The sequence below is a fragment of the Carcharhinus amblyrhynchos genome, chromosome 12 (assembly GCF_965287045.1).
Source record: "Carcharhinus amblyrhynchos chromosome 12, sCarAmb.v2.hapA, whole genome shotgun sequence".
NCBI lineage: Eukaryota > Metazoa > Chordata > Chondrichthyes > Carcharhiniformes > Carcharhinidae > Carcharhinus > Carcharhinus amblyrhynchos.
Genome location: NC_137335.1, coordinates 87,948,039 through 87,966,935, shown reverse-complemented (window position 1 = coordinate 87,966,935; position 18,897 = coordinate 87,948,039). Strand labels below are relative to the sequence as shown.

The following is an 18,897-nucleotide window of genomic DNA, read 5'->3' as shown; positions in this document are numbered from 1 at the left end:
TCTCTCGATTTCTCTCTATTTCTCTCTCTATTTCTCTCTCTCTATATGTATTTCTCTCTCTCGATTTCTCTCTCTCTCTCCATTTCTTTCTCACTCTCTCTATCTCTCTCTCTATTTCTCTCTCTCTTTCTCTTTATCTCTCTCTCTCTCGATTTATCTCTTCCTCTATTTCTCTCTCTATTTCTCTCTCTCTCTATTTCTCCCTCTATCTCTCTCTCTCTATTTCTCTGTCTCTCTCTCGATTTCTCTCTCTCTCTCTCTCTATTTCTCTCTCTCTATTTCTCTCTCTATTTCTTTCTCACTCTCTCTATCTCTCTCTCTCTCTTTCTCTCTCTGTCTCTCTCTCTCTCTTTCTCTCTATTTCTCTCTCGCTTTCTCTCTATCTCTCTCTCGATTTATCTCTTTCTCTATTTCTCTCTCTATTTCTCTCTCTCTATTTCTCTACTTCACTCTCTCTATTTCTCTCCCTCTCTATTTCTCTCCATTTCTCTAATTCACTCTATTTCTCTCTCTCTCTTTCTCTATTTCTCTCTCTCTCTCTCGATTTCTCTAATTCTCTCTCTACGTCTCTCTCTATTTCTCTCTCTATTTCTCTCTCTCTCTATTTCTCTCTCTCTCTATTTCTCTCTCTCTCTCTATTTCTCTCTCTCTCTCTATTTCCCTCTATTTCTCTATTTCACTCTCTCTATTTCTCTCTCTCTCTAGATTTCTCTCTCTCTCTTGATTTCTCCCTCTATTTCTCTCTCTCTCTATTTCACTCTCTTTTAGTTCTTTCTCTCTCTTTCTTTCTCTCTCTATTTCTCTCACCCTCTATTTCTCCCTCTCTATTTCTCTCGCTCTATTTCTCTCTATTTCTGTCTCTCTCTCTCTATTTCTCTCTCTCTATTTCTCTCTCTCTCTATTTCTCTCTCTCTATTTCTCTCTCTCTATTTCTCTCTCTCTCTATTTCTCTCTCTCTATTTCTCTCTCTCTCTATTTCTCTCTCTCTCTCTATATCTCTCTCTCTATTTCTCTCTATTTCTCTCTCTCTATCTATCTATCTCTCTCTATTTCTCTCTCTCTCTATTTCTGTCTCTATCTCTCTCTCTCTATTTCTCTCTCTCTCTCTATTTCTCTCTCTCTCTCTATTTCTCTCTCTCTATATATATCTCTCTATTTTTCTCTCTCTATTTCTCTCTCTCTATTTCTCTCTCTCTCTATTTCTGTCTCTATTTCTCTCTCTCTATTTCTCTCTCTCTATATATCTCTCTCTCTATTTCTCTCTCTCTCTATTTCTGTCTCTATTTCTCTCTCTCTATTTCTCTCTCTCTATATATCTCTCTCTCTATTTCTCTCTCTCTCTCTATTTCTCTCTATCTCTATCTATCTCTCTATTTCTCTCTCTCCATTTCTCTCTCTCTCTATATCTCTCTCTCTATTTCTCTCTCTCTCTCTATTTCTCTCTCTCTATTTCTCTCTCTCTCTCTATTTCTCTCTCTCTATTTCTCTCTCTCTCTCTATTTCTCTCTATCTCTCTCTCTATTTCTCTCTCTCTATTTCTCTCTCTATTTCTCTCTCTCTCTCTATTTCTCTCTATCTCTATCTATCTCTATCTCTCTCTCTATTTCTCTCTCTCTATTTCTCTCTCTCTATTTCTCTCTCTCTATTTCTCTCTATCTCTATCTCTCTCTCTATTTCTCTCTCTCTATCTATCTATCTCTCTCTATTTCTCTCTCTCTCTATTTCTCTCTCTATATCTCTCTCTCTATATCTCTCTCTCTATTTCTCTCTCTCTATTTCTCTCTCTCTCTCTATTTCTCCCTATCTCTATCTATCTCTATCTCTCTCTCTATTTCTCTCTCTCTCTATCTATCTCTCTCTATATCTCTCTCTCTATTTCTCTCTCTCTATCTACCTATCTCTCTTTATATCTCCCTCTCTATTTCTCTCTCTCTATCTATCTATCACTCTCTATTTCTCTCTCTCTATTTCTCTCTCTCTATTTCTCTCTCTCTCTATATATATCTCTCTCTATTTCTCTCTCTCTCTCTATTTCTCTCTATCTCTATCTATCTCTATCTCTCTCTCTATATCTCTCTCTCTATTTCTCTCTCTCTCTCTATTTCTCTCTCTCTATTTCTCTCTCTCTATCTCTCTCTCTATTTCTCTCTCTCTATTTCTGTCTCTATTTCTCTCTCTCTCTCTATTTCTCTCTATCTCTCTCTCTATTTCTCTCTCTCTATTTCTCTCTCTCTATTTCTCTCTCTCTATTTCTCTCTCTCTACCTATCTCTCTCTATTTCTCTCTCTCTATTTCTCTCTCTCTATTTCTCTCTATCTCTATCTATCTCTCTCTATTTCTCTCTATTTCTCTCTCTCTATCTATCTATCTCTATTTCTCTCTCTCTCTATTTCTCTCTCTATATATCTCTCTCTATATCTCTCTCTCTATTTCTCTCTCTCTCTCTATTTCTCTCTCTATATCTCTCTCTCTATTTCTCTCTCTATTTCTCTCTCTCTCTCTATTTCTCTCTCTTTATTTCTCTCTCTCTCTCTATTTCTCTCTATCTCTCTCTCTATTTCTCTCTCTCTATTTCTCTCTCTCTCTCTATCTCTATCTATCTCTCTCTCTATTTCTCTCTCTCTATTTCTCTCTCTCTATTTCTCTCTCTCTATTTCTCTCTATCTATCTCTCTCTATTTCTCTCTCTCTATTTCTCTCTCTCTATTTCTCTCTATCTCTATCTATCTCTCTCTCTATTTCTCTCTCTCTATCTATCTATCTCTCTCTATTTCTCTCTCTCTATTTCTCTCTCTATATCTCTCTCTCTATATCTCTCTCTCTATTTCTCTCTCTCTATTTCTCTCTCTCTCTCTATTTCTCCCTATCTCTATCTCTCTCTCTATTTCTCTCTCTCTCTATCTCTCTCTATATCTCTCTCTCTATTTCTCTCTCTCTATCTACCTATCTCTCTTTATATCTCCCTCTCTATTTCTCTCTCTCTATCTATCTCTCTCTATTTCTCTCTCTCTATTTCTCTCTCTCTATTTCTCTCTCTCTCTATATATCTCTCTCTATTTCTCTCTCTCTCTCTATTTCTCTCTATCTCTATCTATCTCTATCTCTCTCTCTATATCTCTCTCTCTATTTCTCTCTCTCTCTCTATTTCTCTCTATCTCTCTCTCTATTTCTCTCTCTCTATTTCTCTCTCTCTATTTCTCTCTCTCTATTTCTCTCTCTCTCTCTATTTCTCTCTCTCTCTCTATCTCTATCTATCTCTATCTCTCTCTCTATTTCTCTCTCTCTATTTCTCTCTCTCTATTTCTCTCTCTCTATCTATCTCTATCTCTATCTATCTCTCTCTCTATTTCTCTCTCTCTCTATATCTCTCTCTCTATTTCTCTCTCTCTATTTCTCTCTCTCTCTCTCTATTTCTCTCTCTCTATTTCTCTCTCTCTCTCTCTCTATTTCTCTCTATTTCTCTCTCTCTATTTCTCTCTCTCTATTTCTCTCTCTCTCTCTATTTCTCTCTATCTCTATCTATCGCTATCTCTCTCTCTATTTCTCTCTCTCTATTTCTTTCTCTCTATCTATCTATCTCTCTCTATTTCTCTCTCTCTATTTCTCTCTCTCTCTATTTCTCTCTCTCTCTATTTCTCTCTATCTCTATCTATCTCTATTTCTCTCTCTCTCTATTTCTCTCTCTCTATTTCTGTCTCTATCTATCTCTCTCTATATCTCTCTCTCTATTTCTCTCTCTCTCTATTTCTGTCTCTATCTATCTCTCTCTATATCTCTCTCTCTATTTCTCTCTCTCTCTCTATTTCTCTCTCTCTCTCTATTTCTCTCTATCTCTATCTATCTCTATCTATCTCTCTCTATTTCTCTCTCTCTATTTCTCTCTCTATCTATCTCTCTCTCTCTATTTCTCTCTATCTATCTCTCTCTATTTCTCCCTCTCTCTATTTCTCTCTCTCTCTCTATTTCTATCTCTCTATTTCTCTCTCTCTATTTCTCTCTCTCTCTATTTCTCTCTCTCTCTCTATTTCTCTCTCTATTTCTCTCTCTCTCTATTTCTCTCTCTCTATCTCTCTCTCTCTATCTCTCTCTATTTCTCTCTCTCTCTATTTCTCTCTCTCTATCTCTCTCTCTATTTCTCTCTCTCTTTCTCTCTATTTCTCTCTCTCTATCTCTCTCTATTTCTCTCTCTCTATCTCTATTTATCTCTATCTCTCTCTCTATTTCTCTCTCTCTATTTCTCTCTCTCTATATATCTCTTTCTCTATATCTCTCTCTCTATTTCTCTCTCTCTATTTCTCTCTCTCTCTCTATTTCTCTATTTCTCTCTCTCTCTATTTCTCTCTCTCTCTATTTCTCTCTCTCTCTCTATTTCTCTCTCTATTTCTCTCTCTCTATCTATCTCTCTCTCTATTTCTCTCTCTCTATCTATCTATCTCTATCTCTCTATCTCTCTCTCTATTTCTCTCTCTCTCTATTTCTCTCTGTCTATTTCTCTCTCTATTTCTCTCTCTCTCTCTATTTCTCTCTCTCTCTCTCTATTTCTCTCTCTCTCTCTATTTCTCTCTCTCTCTATTTCTCTCTCTCTATCTATCTATCTCTCTCTATTCCTCTCTCTCTCTATTTCTCTCTCTATTTCTCTCTCTCTCTATTTCTCTCTCTCTCTCTATTTCTCTCTCTATTTCTCTCTCTCTCTATTTCTCTCTCTCTCTATTTCTCTCTCTCTCTATTTCTCTCTATTTCTATCTATCTCTCTATCTCTATTTCTCTCTCTATTTCTCTCTCTTTCTCTCTCTCTCTATTTCTCTCTCTCTCTCTATTTCTCTCTCTATCTATCTCTCTCTATTTCTCTCTCTATTCTCTCTATTTCTCTCTCTATTTCTCTCTCTCTCTATTTCTCTCTCTCTCTATTTCTCTCTCTCTATTTCTCTCTCTCTATTTCTCTCTCTCTCTCTATTTCTCTCTCTCTCTCTATCTCTCTCTCTCTCTATTTCTCTCTCTCTCTATTTCTCTCTCTCTATTTTTCTATCTCTCTCTCTCTATTTCTCTCTCTCTATTTCTCTCACTCTCTCTATTTCTCTCTCCCTCTCTATTTCTCTCTCCGTCTCTATTTCTCTCTATCTCTATCTCTCTCTACTTCTCTCTCTCTATTTCTCTCTCTCTATTTCTCACTCTCTATTTCTCTCTCTCTCTATTTCTCTCTCTCTCTCTATTTCTCTCTATCTCTATCTCTCTCTCTATTTCTCTCTCTCTATCTATCTCTCTCTATATCTCTCTCTCTATTTCTCTCTCTCTCTATTTCTCTCTCTCTATTTCTCTCTCTCTCTCTATATCTCTCTCTCTATTTCTCTCTCTCTATATATCTCTCTCTCTATTTCTCTCTCTCTATCTCTCTCTCTCTATTTCTCTCTCTCTCTATTTCTCTCTCTCTCTATATCTCTCTCTCTATTTCTCTCTCTCTCTATATCTCTCTCTCTATTTCTCTCTCTCTATCTATCTCTCTCTCTCTCTATTTCTCTCTCTATATATCTCTCTCTCTCTCTATTTCTCTCTCTCTCTATATCTCTCTCTCTATTTCTCCCTCTCTCTCTATCCCTCTCCCCCACTCCCCCTCCCTCTCTCTATCTCTCTCTATCCCCCTCTCCCTCTGTCCCTCTCTCTATCTCTCTCTCTATCTCTATCCCTCTCTCTCTCCGCTCTATCTGTTTGTCTATCTCTCTCTCCCTCTCTATCACTATCTCCCTCCCTCTCTCTCTCTCTCTCCCTCTCTCTGTTTCTCTCTATCTCTATCCCTCTCTCCGCTCTATCTCACTATTTCTCCCTCCCTCTCTCTCTCTATCTGTTTCTCTATCACTATCTCTCTCTCTCTATTTCTCTCTCTCTCTCTATTTCTCTCTATCTCTATTTATCTCTATCTCTCTCTCTATTTCTCTCTCTGTATTTCTCTCTCTCTCTATATCTCTCTCTCTATTTCTCTCTCTCTCTCTATTTCTCTCTCTCTATTTCTCTCTCTCTCTCTATTTCTCTCTATTTCTCTCTCTCTATTTCTCTCTCTCTCTATTTCTCTCTCTCTCTATCTATCGCTATCTCTCTCTCTATTTCTCTCTCTCTATTTCTTTCTCTCTATCTATCTATCTCTCTCTATATCTCTCTCTCTATTTCTCTCTCTCTCTATTTCTCTCTATCTCTATCTATCTCTATTTCTCTCTCTCTATTTCTCTCTCTCTCTATTTCTGTCTCTATCTTTCTCTCTCTATATCTCTCTCTCTATTTCTCTCTCTCTCTATTTCTGTCTCTATCTATCTCTCTCTATATCTCTCTCTCTATATCTCTCTCTCTATTTCTCTCTCTCTCTCTATTTCTCTCTATCTCTATCTATCTCTATCTATCTCTCTCTATTTCTCTCTCTCTATCTATCTCTCTCTCTCTATTTCTCTCTCTATCTATCTATCTCTCTCTATTTCTCCCTCTCTCTATTTCTCTCTCTCTCTCTATTTCTATCTCTCTATTTCTCTCTCTCTCTATTTCTCTCTCTCTTTCTCTCTCTCTATTTCTCTCTCTCTATTTCTCTCTCTATTTCTCTCTCTCTCTATTTCTCTCTCTCTCTCTTTCTCTCTCTCTATCTCTCTCTATTTCTCTCTCTCTCTATTTCTCTCTCTATTTCTCTCTCTCTCTATTTCTCTCTCTATTTCTCTCTCTCTTTCTCTCTCTATTTCTCTCTCTCTCTATTTCTCTCTCTCTTTCTCTCTCTCTATCTCTATTTATCTCTATCTCTCTCTCTATTTCTCTCTCTCTATTTCTCTCTCTATTTCTCTCTCTCTCTCTCTATTTCTCTCTCTCTCTCTATTTCTCTCTCTCTGTATTTCTCTCTCTATCTATCTATCTCTCTATTCCTCTCTCTCTATTTCTCTCTCTCTCTATTTCTCTCTCTATTTCTCTCTCTCTATCTATCTCTATCTCTCTCTCTATTTCTCTCTCTCTCTATTTCTCTCTCTATTTCTCTCTCTCTCTCTATTTCTCTCTCTATCTATCTATCTCTCTCTATTCCTCTCTCTCTCTATTTCTCTCTCTATTTCTCTCTCTCTCTCTTTCTCTCTCTCTATTTCTCTCTCTCTATCTCTATTTATCTCTATCTCTCTCTCTATTTCTCTCTCTATTTCTCTCTCTCTCTCTTTCTCTCTCTCTATTTCTCTCTCTCTATCTCTATTTATCTCTATCTCTCTCTCTATTTCTCTCTCTCTCTCTTTCTCTCTCTCTATTTCTCTCTCTCTATCTCTATTTATCTCTATCTCTCTCTCTATTTCTCTATTTCTCTCTCTCTATTTCTCTCTCTATTTCTCTCTCTCTCTCTATTTCTCTCTCTCTGTATTTCTCTCTCTATCTATCTATCTCTCTATTCCTCTCTCTATTTCTCTCTCTCTCTATTTCTCTCTCTATTTCTCTCTCTCTATCTCTATCTCTCTCTCTATTTCTCTCTCTCTCTATTTCTCTCTCTATTTCTCTCTCTCTCTCTATCTATCTATCTCTCTCTATTCCTCTCTCTCTCTATTTCTCTCTCTATTTCTCTCTCTCTCTATCTCTCTCTCTATCTCTCTCTCTCTATTTCTCTCTATCTCTATTTCTCTCTGTATTTCTCTCTCTATCTCTCTCTCTATTTCTCTCTCTCTCTCTATCTCTCTCTCTCTCTATTTCTCTCTCTATCTATCTCTCTCTCTCTCTATTTCTCCCTCTCTCTCTATCCCTCTCCCCCACTCCCCCTCCCTCTCTCTATCTCTCTCTCTATCTCTATCCCTCTCTCTCTCCGCTCTATCTGTTTGTCTATCTCTCTCTCTCCCTCTCTATCACTATCTCCCTCCCTCTCTCTATCCCTCTCTCTCCGCTCTATCTCACTATTTCCCCCTCCCTCTCTGTCTCTCCCTCCCTCTCTCCCCCTATCCCTCTCTCTCTCTATCTGTTTCTCTATCACTATCCCTCCCTCTCTCTCTCTCTGTCTCTCGGAGTCTCTCCCGCGGCCCGGATCCCGAACCCGCCCCCGGAGCCGCCGCTCCCGCCAGGCCGCACCCGGGACCCGGGACCGGGAATCCGGGAGGAGAGACCGGGAATCCGGGAATCCCCCAGCCCGGGATCGGGAACCTGGAGCCGGGAATCCGGTCCCGGGAGCGGAGTCCGAATCCCGAGGCTCTGCCCAGCACCGAGTGTCCGGAGCTGCTCATCCTCCCCGAGTGTCCGCATCCAGACCGGCCATCCCTGTCCCCCTGGCCGCAGAGTGACCATCAGGGTCTGACCATCAGGCTCTGACCATCAGGGACTGACCATCAGGGTCTGACCATCACTGACTGTCCATCAGGGGACTGTCTGTCCATCACTGTCCATCACTTGTCTGTCCATCACTTGACTGACCATCACGGACTGACCATCACTGTCTGTCCATCACAGACTGACCATCACTGTCTGTCCATCACGGACTGACCATCACTGTCTGTCCATCAGGGACTGACCATCGCTCTGTCCATCAGGGACTGACCATCACTGACTGACCATCACTGTCTGTCCATCACGGACTGACCATCACTGTCTGTCCATCAGGGACTGACCATCGCTCTGTCCATCAGGGACTGACCATCAGGGACTGACCATCGCTCTGTCCATCAGGGACTGACCATCAGGGACTGACCATCGCTCTGTCCATCAGGGACTGACCATCAGGGACTGACCATCGCTCTGTCCATCAAGGACTGACCATCAGGGACTGACCATCACTGACTGACCATCACTGTCTGTCCATCAGGGACTGACCATCACTGACTGACCATCACTGTCTGTCCATCAGGGACTGACCATCAGGGTCTGTCCATCACTCTGTCCATCAAGGACTGACCATCAGGGACTGACCATCACTGACTGACCATCACTGTCTGTCCATCAGGGACTGACCATCAGGGTCTGTCCATCACTCTGTCCATCAGGGACTGACCATCAGGGACTGACCATCACGGACTGTCCAGCCTGGTATCAGTGGCCTGGCAGAGTGGGCACTGACTGCCTGGCACGGATTTCCAGCACCCGCTGTCCAGCCTGGCACCCTTAATATCATTTTGTCCATGATAATTGGTGCTGGACAACTGGACAATAATTTGTACAGGACGCTGGGTCAGGAGCAGGCTGGAGACCATCTGATGCCTGAGAGAGATTGGCAGCGTCACCATGCCCAGGAACCGTACCTTCTCTGAACCCGAATACTCAGCAGAGTGCTCCATCAGTCTCCCCTCGGACCCTGAGCAGGCTGTAGAGAAGAGTCAGGATGTCACCGTCCGCTCCTCTGCTTGCTGTTTGTGTCTCCCCCGTTTCATGAGACTGACCTTTGTCCCTGAATCTCTGGAGAATCTGTACCAGACTTACTTCCGCCGTCAGCGACACGAGACCCTCCTGGTGCTGGCCATCTTTGCTGCACTCTTCGACTGTTATGTTATTGTAACCTGCGCGGTTCTGTACTCCCGCGACAAGCTGCCTTCTCTCCTGGTGACCGGACTCGGATTGGCTGCCCATCTCCTCCTGTTTGTCCTGTGTAGGTTCGGGCTTCTCCCAGACAGAATCTCCCAGAAGGTCATTCCGTACATCCTCTGGATCCTCATCGCTGCTCAGATCTTCTCCTATCTTGGCTTGAACTTCTCACACTCCCACGAAGCCAGTGATACTGTGGGCTGGCAAGCTTTCTTCACCTTTTCCTTCTTTATCACCCTCCCACTCCAGCTGACCCCCATCGTCCTCATCAGCAGCATCAGCTGTGGGATTCACACCCTTGTTCTGGGGGTCACCACGGCACAACAACAGCAGAAACAGATGGACAGCACAGCCCTGGCACAGCAGGTACAGTGAGGGCCTTTCTGTAGGATCTCAGGGTGCAGTGTACAGGGCGGGGATCTCTGGGCGCTGGGACCTCGGGATGCAGTGTCAGTGGGAGGGTGAAGGGGTATGGGGAAGACGGGGGGGGGTGTGGGGTGGGTGAGGGGTGTGGGATAGATGGGGGATGTGGGGTGTGGGGGTGGGTGGGTGGGTGGGGGTGTTGGAGTGAGTGGGGGGTGTGGAGTGAGCCGGGGGTGTGGGGGAGGCCTGGTTGTTTCTGATGTTTGATTTCCGGGATCACCGGAGCCTCAGTTTGACCTGATTTAATGAGCTTCTGGGTTAAATGTGTTAATATTCTGAGTGTGTGTGATCACAGACTCAGTTTAACCTCTGGGCCTGATCTGTAAATTGTACAAAGATTTACAGAGAAAAGCCTGTGAAATAATGGCCAGTCTGTCTTCTCAGACTTGCTGCCATTCTGATCCAGTCAGATTAGACACAGGATGTCTGGTCTGCAGAGTGAGTGCTTTCCGTGTCTGAGGAATCTCCAGGATTCAATCTCCCCTCCCGCCCAGTGTGGGAATGTGCCGAGCTCTCAAATCCCTGTCCAAGCCCATCTTTCTCAGTACTCCAATCAGTTCCCTCTACCCCCTCCTCTCACTCACCTCCTTCCCCATCGCAACTCCCTCGCCACACCTCCCTCCTCACCTCCCCCACCCCCTCCTCTTGCCCGCTTGCCCACCCCTGACCCCCTCCTCTCGCCTGCTTGCCCACCTCCCCCCCCACCCCCTCCTGTCACCCATTTCCTTCCCCACCCCCCCTCGCCCACTTCCTTCTCCACCCAGCCCACCACCACCACCACCAAGCTCCAATAATTGAACCAGCTTTAAAGTCACAAATAAGATCAGATGTGAAATTGAGGTAAGTTCGCCGCCCCTCACCCTCTCCACCTGTCTACACTCTTTGACATGGTTGACCAAGGCTCTCTGCTTCCACCCTGAGATCCAGCTGGGAGAAACTGCTCTCTCCTTGTTCACTTCCACTGGCTTCCCTCTTCCTCCTCCACATCCTTACCTCTGGTATCCCCAACAATCGTGGTTTCCTACCCAAGGTGAGATAGAGCTCTTGACCGTATCCAACCCAGCCCCTCGCCCCCCTGTTCTCACCCCCTCCCCTCCCTCCCAGATGTATGGTAAGGTCCCCCTGCTCCTCAATTTTCACCCCAACATCCTCCGCATTCACAGGATCACCCTCTGCCATTCCCGCCAATTCCAGCATGATGCCACCCTTCAACACAGCTTCCCCTCACTGCCCCTGTCAGCATTCTGCAGGGACCACCCTCTCTGGGATACCCTGGTCCATTCCTCCATCACACCCAACACCTCACCCCTGCCCACAGCACCTTCCCACGCAATCGCAGAAGGTGCAACTTCTCCCGTGTTACCTCCTTCTGTCCCAGGGCCTAAACACCCCTCTCACCTCCTTCAATCTGATGTATTGCATTCACTGCTCCCAATGAGGTCTCCTCTACATCAGAGACCAAACACAGACTGTTTTGCTGAACACATTCGATGTCTGCAAGCAGGACCCCGACCTTCCTGTTGGTTTCCACCCTGCTCTCCTGTCCACGTGTCCGTCCTTAGCCTTTGCAATGTTCTAGCAAACACAAACTGGAGGAACAGCACCTCATCTTCCATTTGGGCACTTCCGGCCTTCCAGACTGAACATTGAATTCAACAGATTCAGAGTGTGATCTCTCCCCCCCCCCCACCTTCACCCTATTTCCATTCATTTTGTTTAATTCCTTCTTTTCATCTCAGTCATCCATTTTTATCATCCTCTTTCTCTCTTTAACTTTTCCACTTTCGCCATTCCCGATCGCCACCTGCGAGCCCTCCCCTCCCGCGCCCCTCCACCTCCCCGCCTCCTGCCTCACTAATGAAATTACAGGAATGGAGAAGCATGTGGACTTATTATTCTGATAATTTCATGATAAATTTAACATCCCCGGAAGTTTTTTAACCAGCTTGCAACATTGGTAAAGGAACCTTATAGCCCCAGACCGTGTATCGTTATGTGGTCTTATAGGGTTAGCTGTGCTGTAAGGGATCAGCAGAGACAATTGTGATGTATATAGAAAGACTAAGGAAATTTGCAGAGCCCCCCCCCCCCCCCCCCCCCCCCCCCCCCCCCCCCCCCCCCCCCCCACCCCCCCCCCCCCCCCCCCCCCCCCCCCCCCCCCCCCCCCCCCCCCCCCCCCCCCCCCCCCCCCCCCCCACCCCCCCCCCCCCCGGCCCAAATCCCTCTAAACCTCTATCCATGGATCTGCCTTTTTAAATGTTGTCAATTGGTTGAGAGTGCCCCTGAGTTACAGTGCGTGCCACAAGAGGTGGCACAAAACATTTGCAATGTGGGGGGGCAGAGTGTAGAAAGAGACTGAGCAATAATTCACTGAATAAGGTGGAGACTGAAATAAATAGTCAACTTCTTAGAAATGCTGATGAATTCTCGAGATGCGGGGCAGATCACCCCCAGGGAAGTTGTAAATTTCGGGATTTTGTTTTGGCTGCAATCGAAGAGGCCACATCTGAATTAAATATTGAGACAAACACAACGCACTTGGATGGACTTCAGAACATAATTTAGAACATGATTCAGAAGAGGAATCTGAGTGTATCAGTTGAATAATGTCAAGATGAGTAGATGGAATCCTATTGTAAACGGGTGGTCACTAAGCGTGGAAGTGGATTCTGGTGCCTCTCTCACCACCACCAGGAAGCAGACAATTAAATATCTTCACGGCAGAGTTAAATCCCTCAAGTAAAGTAAACTAACAGTTAGATTGGCCACGTAAACTGGGGAACTTTTGGAACTACATCCACACTAGCAACTTATCAACACCAGTCTACTCAACTACTGATCACCATTGTGAAAGATCAGGGCCCTCGTCTCACAGGAATGACTGGCTACGTCAGATAAACTCAGTAGGTCGACAGCTTCAGGGAAATTGATGGCTGTTTACAAGAAGTTTTTAAAAAATACCCCAAGATCTTTCACGACAGATCCAGCGCATCAGGGTGATCATCGATGTAACTTCAGATAAATATCCCCAAATTTCATAGAACTCATCCCGTGCCACACATCAAAAAGTTGCAGCAGATAAATGTTTGGAAAATGAGGAGTCACGAGGCCAGTCGAGTTTTCCGAATGGGCTGCCCCCATTGTACCTGTACTGAAATCGGACAGAACAGTCTGCATTTGTGGGGATTACAGATTGACTTTCCAATCAGACAGCCAAGCTGGACATGTGTCCGATCCCAAAGATTGAGGATCTTTATGCCAAGCCAGCAGGAGGCCAACTCCAGGAGTCAACAATTGGTATTGGATCAGGATTCAAAAAAATTTGTAATGATTAACATCCAGAAGTGTTTATTTCAATACAATCATTTTGGTTTGATTTATTATTGTTACGCGTATTAACATACAGTGAAAAATATTGATTCTTGTGCGCTATACCGACAAAGCATACTGTTCGTAGAGAAGGAAAGGAGAGAGTGCAGAATGTAGTGTTACAGTCACAGTTAGGGTGTAGAGAAAGATCAACTTAATGTGAGGTAGGTTCAGTGTGTTTCCGAGTGTCACCGTGCCACAAGAAATTGCGTTAGCCCTTAATGCAAATCCAGAGAGAGGGGCAGTCCTGTCCAGAGTAAAGCCGATGGTTTTCCATGGATTACACGTCAGACCAGTTCAAACCTTTCCAGCTATGAGGAATTATTAATTGTTCACCCAGATCAGACCAAAAGATGCTCACCAGATGTTATAAGCATTATAAACAATGCCAACTGCAACAAACACTTCCTCTCACTGGCACCCATGGACCCTCTGGCCAACTTTGGATAGGGTTACATGTGGATTTCACAGGTCTCTTTATTGTCAATGTCCCTGATAATACTGATAACAATTTGATATATTTTGTGTAACTTGGGGTTTGTTTAAGAGGAAATATTTTGTTGCAAGAGTTGATTTGTCTGGTAAACATGCAGCACGCATTAAGAACACAGACTAATGACTGGTTTTAGCGAATGCATTTGTGATTACTTATTCCTCTGAGGTTTCAGAGTACAGTTTTGATTATTTGACTGACAGAGATAGAATTAACGTTAATGTTTAGTTATTAGGCTTACATTAACACTGTAATGAAGTTACTGTGAAAATCCCCTTTATGTGATTAATGGGAGGAGCTAAACCTGCAGGAAAGAAAGGTTTGAGATTCGTTTCAAATTTAAAAGCAGTTCCTGCCTGGTCTGCCAGGAGGGATGGGGTCTCTGTTCCTAACCGCAGAGGTATTCTGAAAGCTCGAGGACTGTTAGTCTAAGACAAGCCAGTTTTACTAACTAATTATAAAGGGAGATTGAAGTCTATAAGAGGAACTTGACGATAAGTTAGCAGTTAGGAATAGTATCTTGTCATGTTTATATATTATTCAATTGTTAAAAATTAAGGTAATTTATTTGTTGCAGTTAAACTGCGTTGTTAAATAAAATTTGTTTTGATAAAAGACCCCGCCCCCCCATATTAATGCCAAAATAGAAAATCTGGGGGATCTCATCTGATTTTACAATATATCCTGGGGTTTGTGATCTGGTATATTAGCAGGAATTGGGGGCTGGAGTGGGATTAGAAGTTATAAGACAGTGAGTGTTGAGAAAATAGTTTTTTCAGGTGTTGCATTCGATTAGTTTAAATAAGGAATGCTTTGTGGAAATGCAGTGGCGAAAGATTTCCTGGTTGATTAAAATGACGCTTTTGGATTTGATGGAGCAGTTAGCAGTGCCACCATAAACAACATTGGAACAGAAAGATGTACGTTCAAAATCCAAGATTGTCCTGTTTATATTATCAATGTAGCTTCTTGGGGGAACAAGAAAGGCTTTCCAACAGTTTCAGAATTGGGAGTTGTGTTATTATTAAAAATCCACAAGTACAAACCAAGGATTCAAAAAAAGAAGAAAACCCTAAACTGAAGCCGGAGACTCTGGGAAGAATTTTGCAACAAAAGGTGGAATTGGACTGCCTGACACGGGAACTAAGACCAGTTCACAAGAAAAGGGACAGGGATAAAATGACCTTTCTGGATAACCCTGAAAACAAAAAGGAAATTTAGAAAGTGTACAAAGGAACCAGGTCTCTTGAACAAATCTGGACAGCTCATCTTTGTGAAGATTCCAGTGGTTTGACATTTTGGGATAAATAAACTGGTTGGACTCAAGAAAAGAAATTTAAAAAGAACAAATCCAAGGTTATTTGTGCTAATTTACACTCAGTGTAAAATTTTTCCTCTTGATCCTGCCTAGTTCTGTGAGGACATCACCAGAATTAATTAATTCGAGCTCAGCCTCAAAGCAGGATTAAAAACAGGCGGCAGCTGCAAAGAAAGAGGAAGCAACTGAACAGCAGAGGGTCACAAAAAGCAGCAATTGTAGAATTCCTACAGTGCAGAGGAGGCCATTCAACCCATCACAACAATCCTATCCAGGCCCAATTCCAGTAACCCCACATATTCACCTCGGTAATCCCTCTAACCTACACATCCCAGGGCACTAAGGAACAATTTAACATGGTCAATGCACATACCCACACATCTTTGGACTGTGGGAGGAAACCGGAGCACCTGGAGGAAACCCATGCAGACACAGGGAGAATGTGCAGACTCCACACAGACAGTGACCCGAGCCAGGAATCGAACCCAGGGTCTCTGGAGCTGAGAGGCTGCGGTGCTAACCACTGTGCCACCATGCTGCCTTAAGGGTCCTTTCTCAGGAAGGGAGAATGTGTTTGAAGATATTTTGTCACGACTTTCGTGAAAGAAGAATGGAACATTTAATGTTGGAAAGACTGCACTGGACGATATGTTATATTTGCATGCTCAGATACAATAACCTGTGTGTATGTATATATATATATATTTTAGACCACTAATGGTGTGAAAACTGGAGATTTTGAAAAATGAAGCCATCTGTTCATATTATTGGTTCACTTTCTTTTCATGGGAAAGTGTGATGACACTGTGCTATTTTGCTATATTTTATGTTTAAGATGTGGTTACTTTAAGATGCAGTGTTTTGTTACAAGAGTCAATTTGTCTGGTAAACTTGCAGTAAGTGATAAGAATGCAGACTAATAACTGAGTTTAGTGAATGCATTTGTATATGTAGGTTCCCTCTGGGGTTTCAGGTAGATTTTTCATTAAGTTAATTGATAGAGACAGAGCCATGTGATTAATGAGAGGAGCTAAGCGTGCAGGAAAGAAAGGGTTTCAGTTTCGTTTTAAAATACAAGCAGTTGCTGCCTGGATTGGCGGAAGAAACAGGTGTCTCTCTGTCTCTCACTAATGCCAATGGCACAGCAGCTGGGCTTGTGGCGCAGTGGTTGAATTAGGTCAGTTTATACCCAGGGAGTTAATGACTCCCTGGTACATAGTTTAACTCAAATAAACTACCTTGTTAACCTCTACCTGCTGAGTAATTATTGAACCTTATGGTTTGTGTAAGTATTCTATTAGCTTACCTAATTACTTGCTGTACCTGCATACAAACCTTTTGTGATTCATGCACTAGGACATCCAGATCCCTCTACTCCTCAGCTTTGCAATCTCACCCCATTTAGATATTAAGCTTTTGTATTTTTCCAACCAAAATGGACAAGTTCACATTTTTATTATTCATTTGTGAGACATAGGCATTTATTGCCCATCCCTAGTTGCCCTTGGAGGGCAGTTAAGTTGCTGTGGCCCTGGAGTCACATATAGGCCAGACCAGGTAAGGAAGGCAGATTTTCATCCCTAAAGGACATTAGTGACCCTAAGTTAATTTGGGTTTGTTTACTTGTTTGGCATGCAACAGAGCACAAGATGAGTTTTTCTAACAATCAACGATGGTTTCATGGTCATCAGTGGATTCTTAATTCCAGACATTTTTTCTTGAATTCAGATTCCACCATCCGCCATGGTGGGATTCGAACCCAGGTCCCCAGAACATTAGCTGAGTTTCTGTAATAATAGTCTAGCGATAATACCTTTAGGTCATCACGTTCCATTGCTTGCATCATATCCCATTTGCCAGGCTTTTTTCCCCAATCGCTTAACATATCTTTGTCCCTCTGTCGCCACCTTCTCTATTTTTGTGCCATCAGCAAATTTAACAAACACATCTTCATCCAAGTCACTGATATAAATCGTAAACACTGGAGACTCCAGCACTGATCCCTATAGGACACCACTCATCACAACCTCCCAACCAGAAAAAGATTGACAAATGCCAACTGTTTCTTGTTAGCTAGTCTGTATCCCTGTGTCAGTGTGTGTGTGAGTCTGTTTGTGCCTGTGTGTCTGGCTGCATCAGTTTGCCTTTCAGTATCAATGTGCAATGTGTGTGTGTGTGTGTGTGTGTACATGTTTGTCTGTGTCAGTCTGTGTTTTGGTGTTTGTCTGTCTGTCTGTCCGTGTGTGTTTTAGTGTTAGTGTGTGTGGACTTTATAACTTATGATATCATTGCCAGTCTGTATAGATCTGAGAAAGGTGTAGCTGGGTGAAGGAGTAGTGTATTAAAGTTCATCTTTTTAATAATACTTTATTCTCTTGTTAAACATTGGCTGCAGTCGCTGTGACTGTTCAGTAAATACCCTCCATGTATCTAAACAGAAAATAACATTTGGATTTATTAAGCCGGTTTCCACTCCGGGATCTGATTTGTTCAGGAGTAATATCAGCTGGGGGTCACAATAATTACTGAGTGATGATCGAAACCAGGATGTGAAAACAGAGATGAGAAATGATAAAAGCCAGAAGACCCTTTTGGGAGTGGAGTCCTCCCCTCCCCACACTTCCCCCCCACCCCCTCCCCTCCCCACGCTTCCCCCCCACCCCCTCCCCTCCCCACACTTCCCCCCCACCCCCTCCCCTCCCCACGCTTCCCCCCCACCCCCTCCCCTCCCCACGCTTCCCCCCCACCCCCTCCCCTCCCCACGCTTCCCCCCCACCCCCTCCCCTCCCCACGCTTTCCTCCCACCCCCTCCCCTCCCCACGCTTCCCCCCCACCCCCTCCCCTCCCCACACTTCCCCCCCACCCCCTCCCCTCCCCACACTTCCCCCCCACCCCCTCCCCTCCCCACACTTCCCCCCCACCCCCTCCCCTCCCCACACTTCCCCCCCACCCCCTCCCCTCCCCACACTTCCCCCCCACCCCCTCCCCTCCCCACGCTTTCCTCCCACCCCGACTGTGACCACATGATAGGATGGAGTATAAAGGAAGGAACAATGGAAGCTTATCAGAAACGTACCACGATAATCATGTGGGATTTAAATCTACATGTAGATTGGAAAATGGGAGCAAGACTGAAAGCAGGAAATTATAGACCAATTACCTTAACATCTGCCATTGAAAAATGCTCAAAGTTGTCATTAAAGAAGTTACAACAGGAACTTAAATAAATTCAGGATAATCAGCAAGTGGCTTTCTGAAAAGGAAATCATGTTTAACCAATTTATTGGGGCTCTTTGAAGAAGCCACCTGCTGTGGATAAAGGTGGATGTCCTGGGTTTCCAGAGGGTGCCTCATATCACAGCATCTCCAAATTGTTACAGTGCTGAAGGGGGCCATTCAGCCCATCGTGTCTGCACTGGCTCCCCAAACCATCATTATGACTTAGTGCCAACATCCAAGGTAATTATGTAAAGTAAAAGCTGATGTGTAAGGGGTGACATCAATAAAAGATTAGCTGGCTAACAGGAAACAAAAAGTAGCCATAAATGGACTATTTAAATTGGCAAGATGTAAGAGACCAGATCAGAAACCCAAGGTATATTGCCAAGTTAGACTAAACCCCGACTATTTTTAATTTTGGCATTAATGTGAGGATACTGTATTTCATTCTGGGTCTGATTCTATTCACCAATAAGAAGCTATTATTAAAACAAGTTTTATTTAACAGTACAGTTCAACTATAACAAATGAATTAGTTTAACTTCTACCAATTGAAACGCTTAAAAATGACAAGATAC

At 43.4% G+C, this 18,897-nt stretch overlaps 2 protein-coding genes across 2 annotated transcripts in view; one reads left to right on the top strand and one right to left on the bottom strand.

Annotated features, from left to right (window-relative positions):
- The window catches only part of pomca (proopiomelanocortin a), a 61,678-nt gene extending 52,232 nt beyond the window's left edge, over window positions 1-9,446 (bottom strand). Inside the window, exon 1 of the mRNA XM_080200913.1 lies at window positions 9,396-9,446. The gene's annotated coding sequence lies outside the window, so the exon portion shown is untranslated. The remainder of the gene's footprint in view (window positions 1-9,395) is intronic.
- adcy3a (adenylate cyclase 3a) overlaps window positions 8,750-18,897 on the top strand; it is a 66,897-nt gene continuing 56,749 nt past the window's right edge. The window contains 1 exon segment of the mRNA XM_080199686.1: window positions 8,750-9,863. Coding sequence (XP_080055812.1) covers window positions 9,201-9,863 — 663 coding nt within the window. The 5' untranslated portion in view covers window positions 8,750-9,200.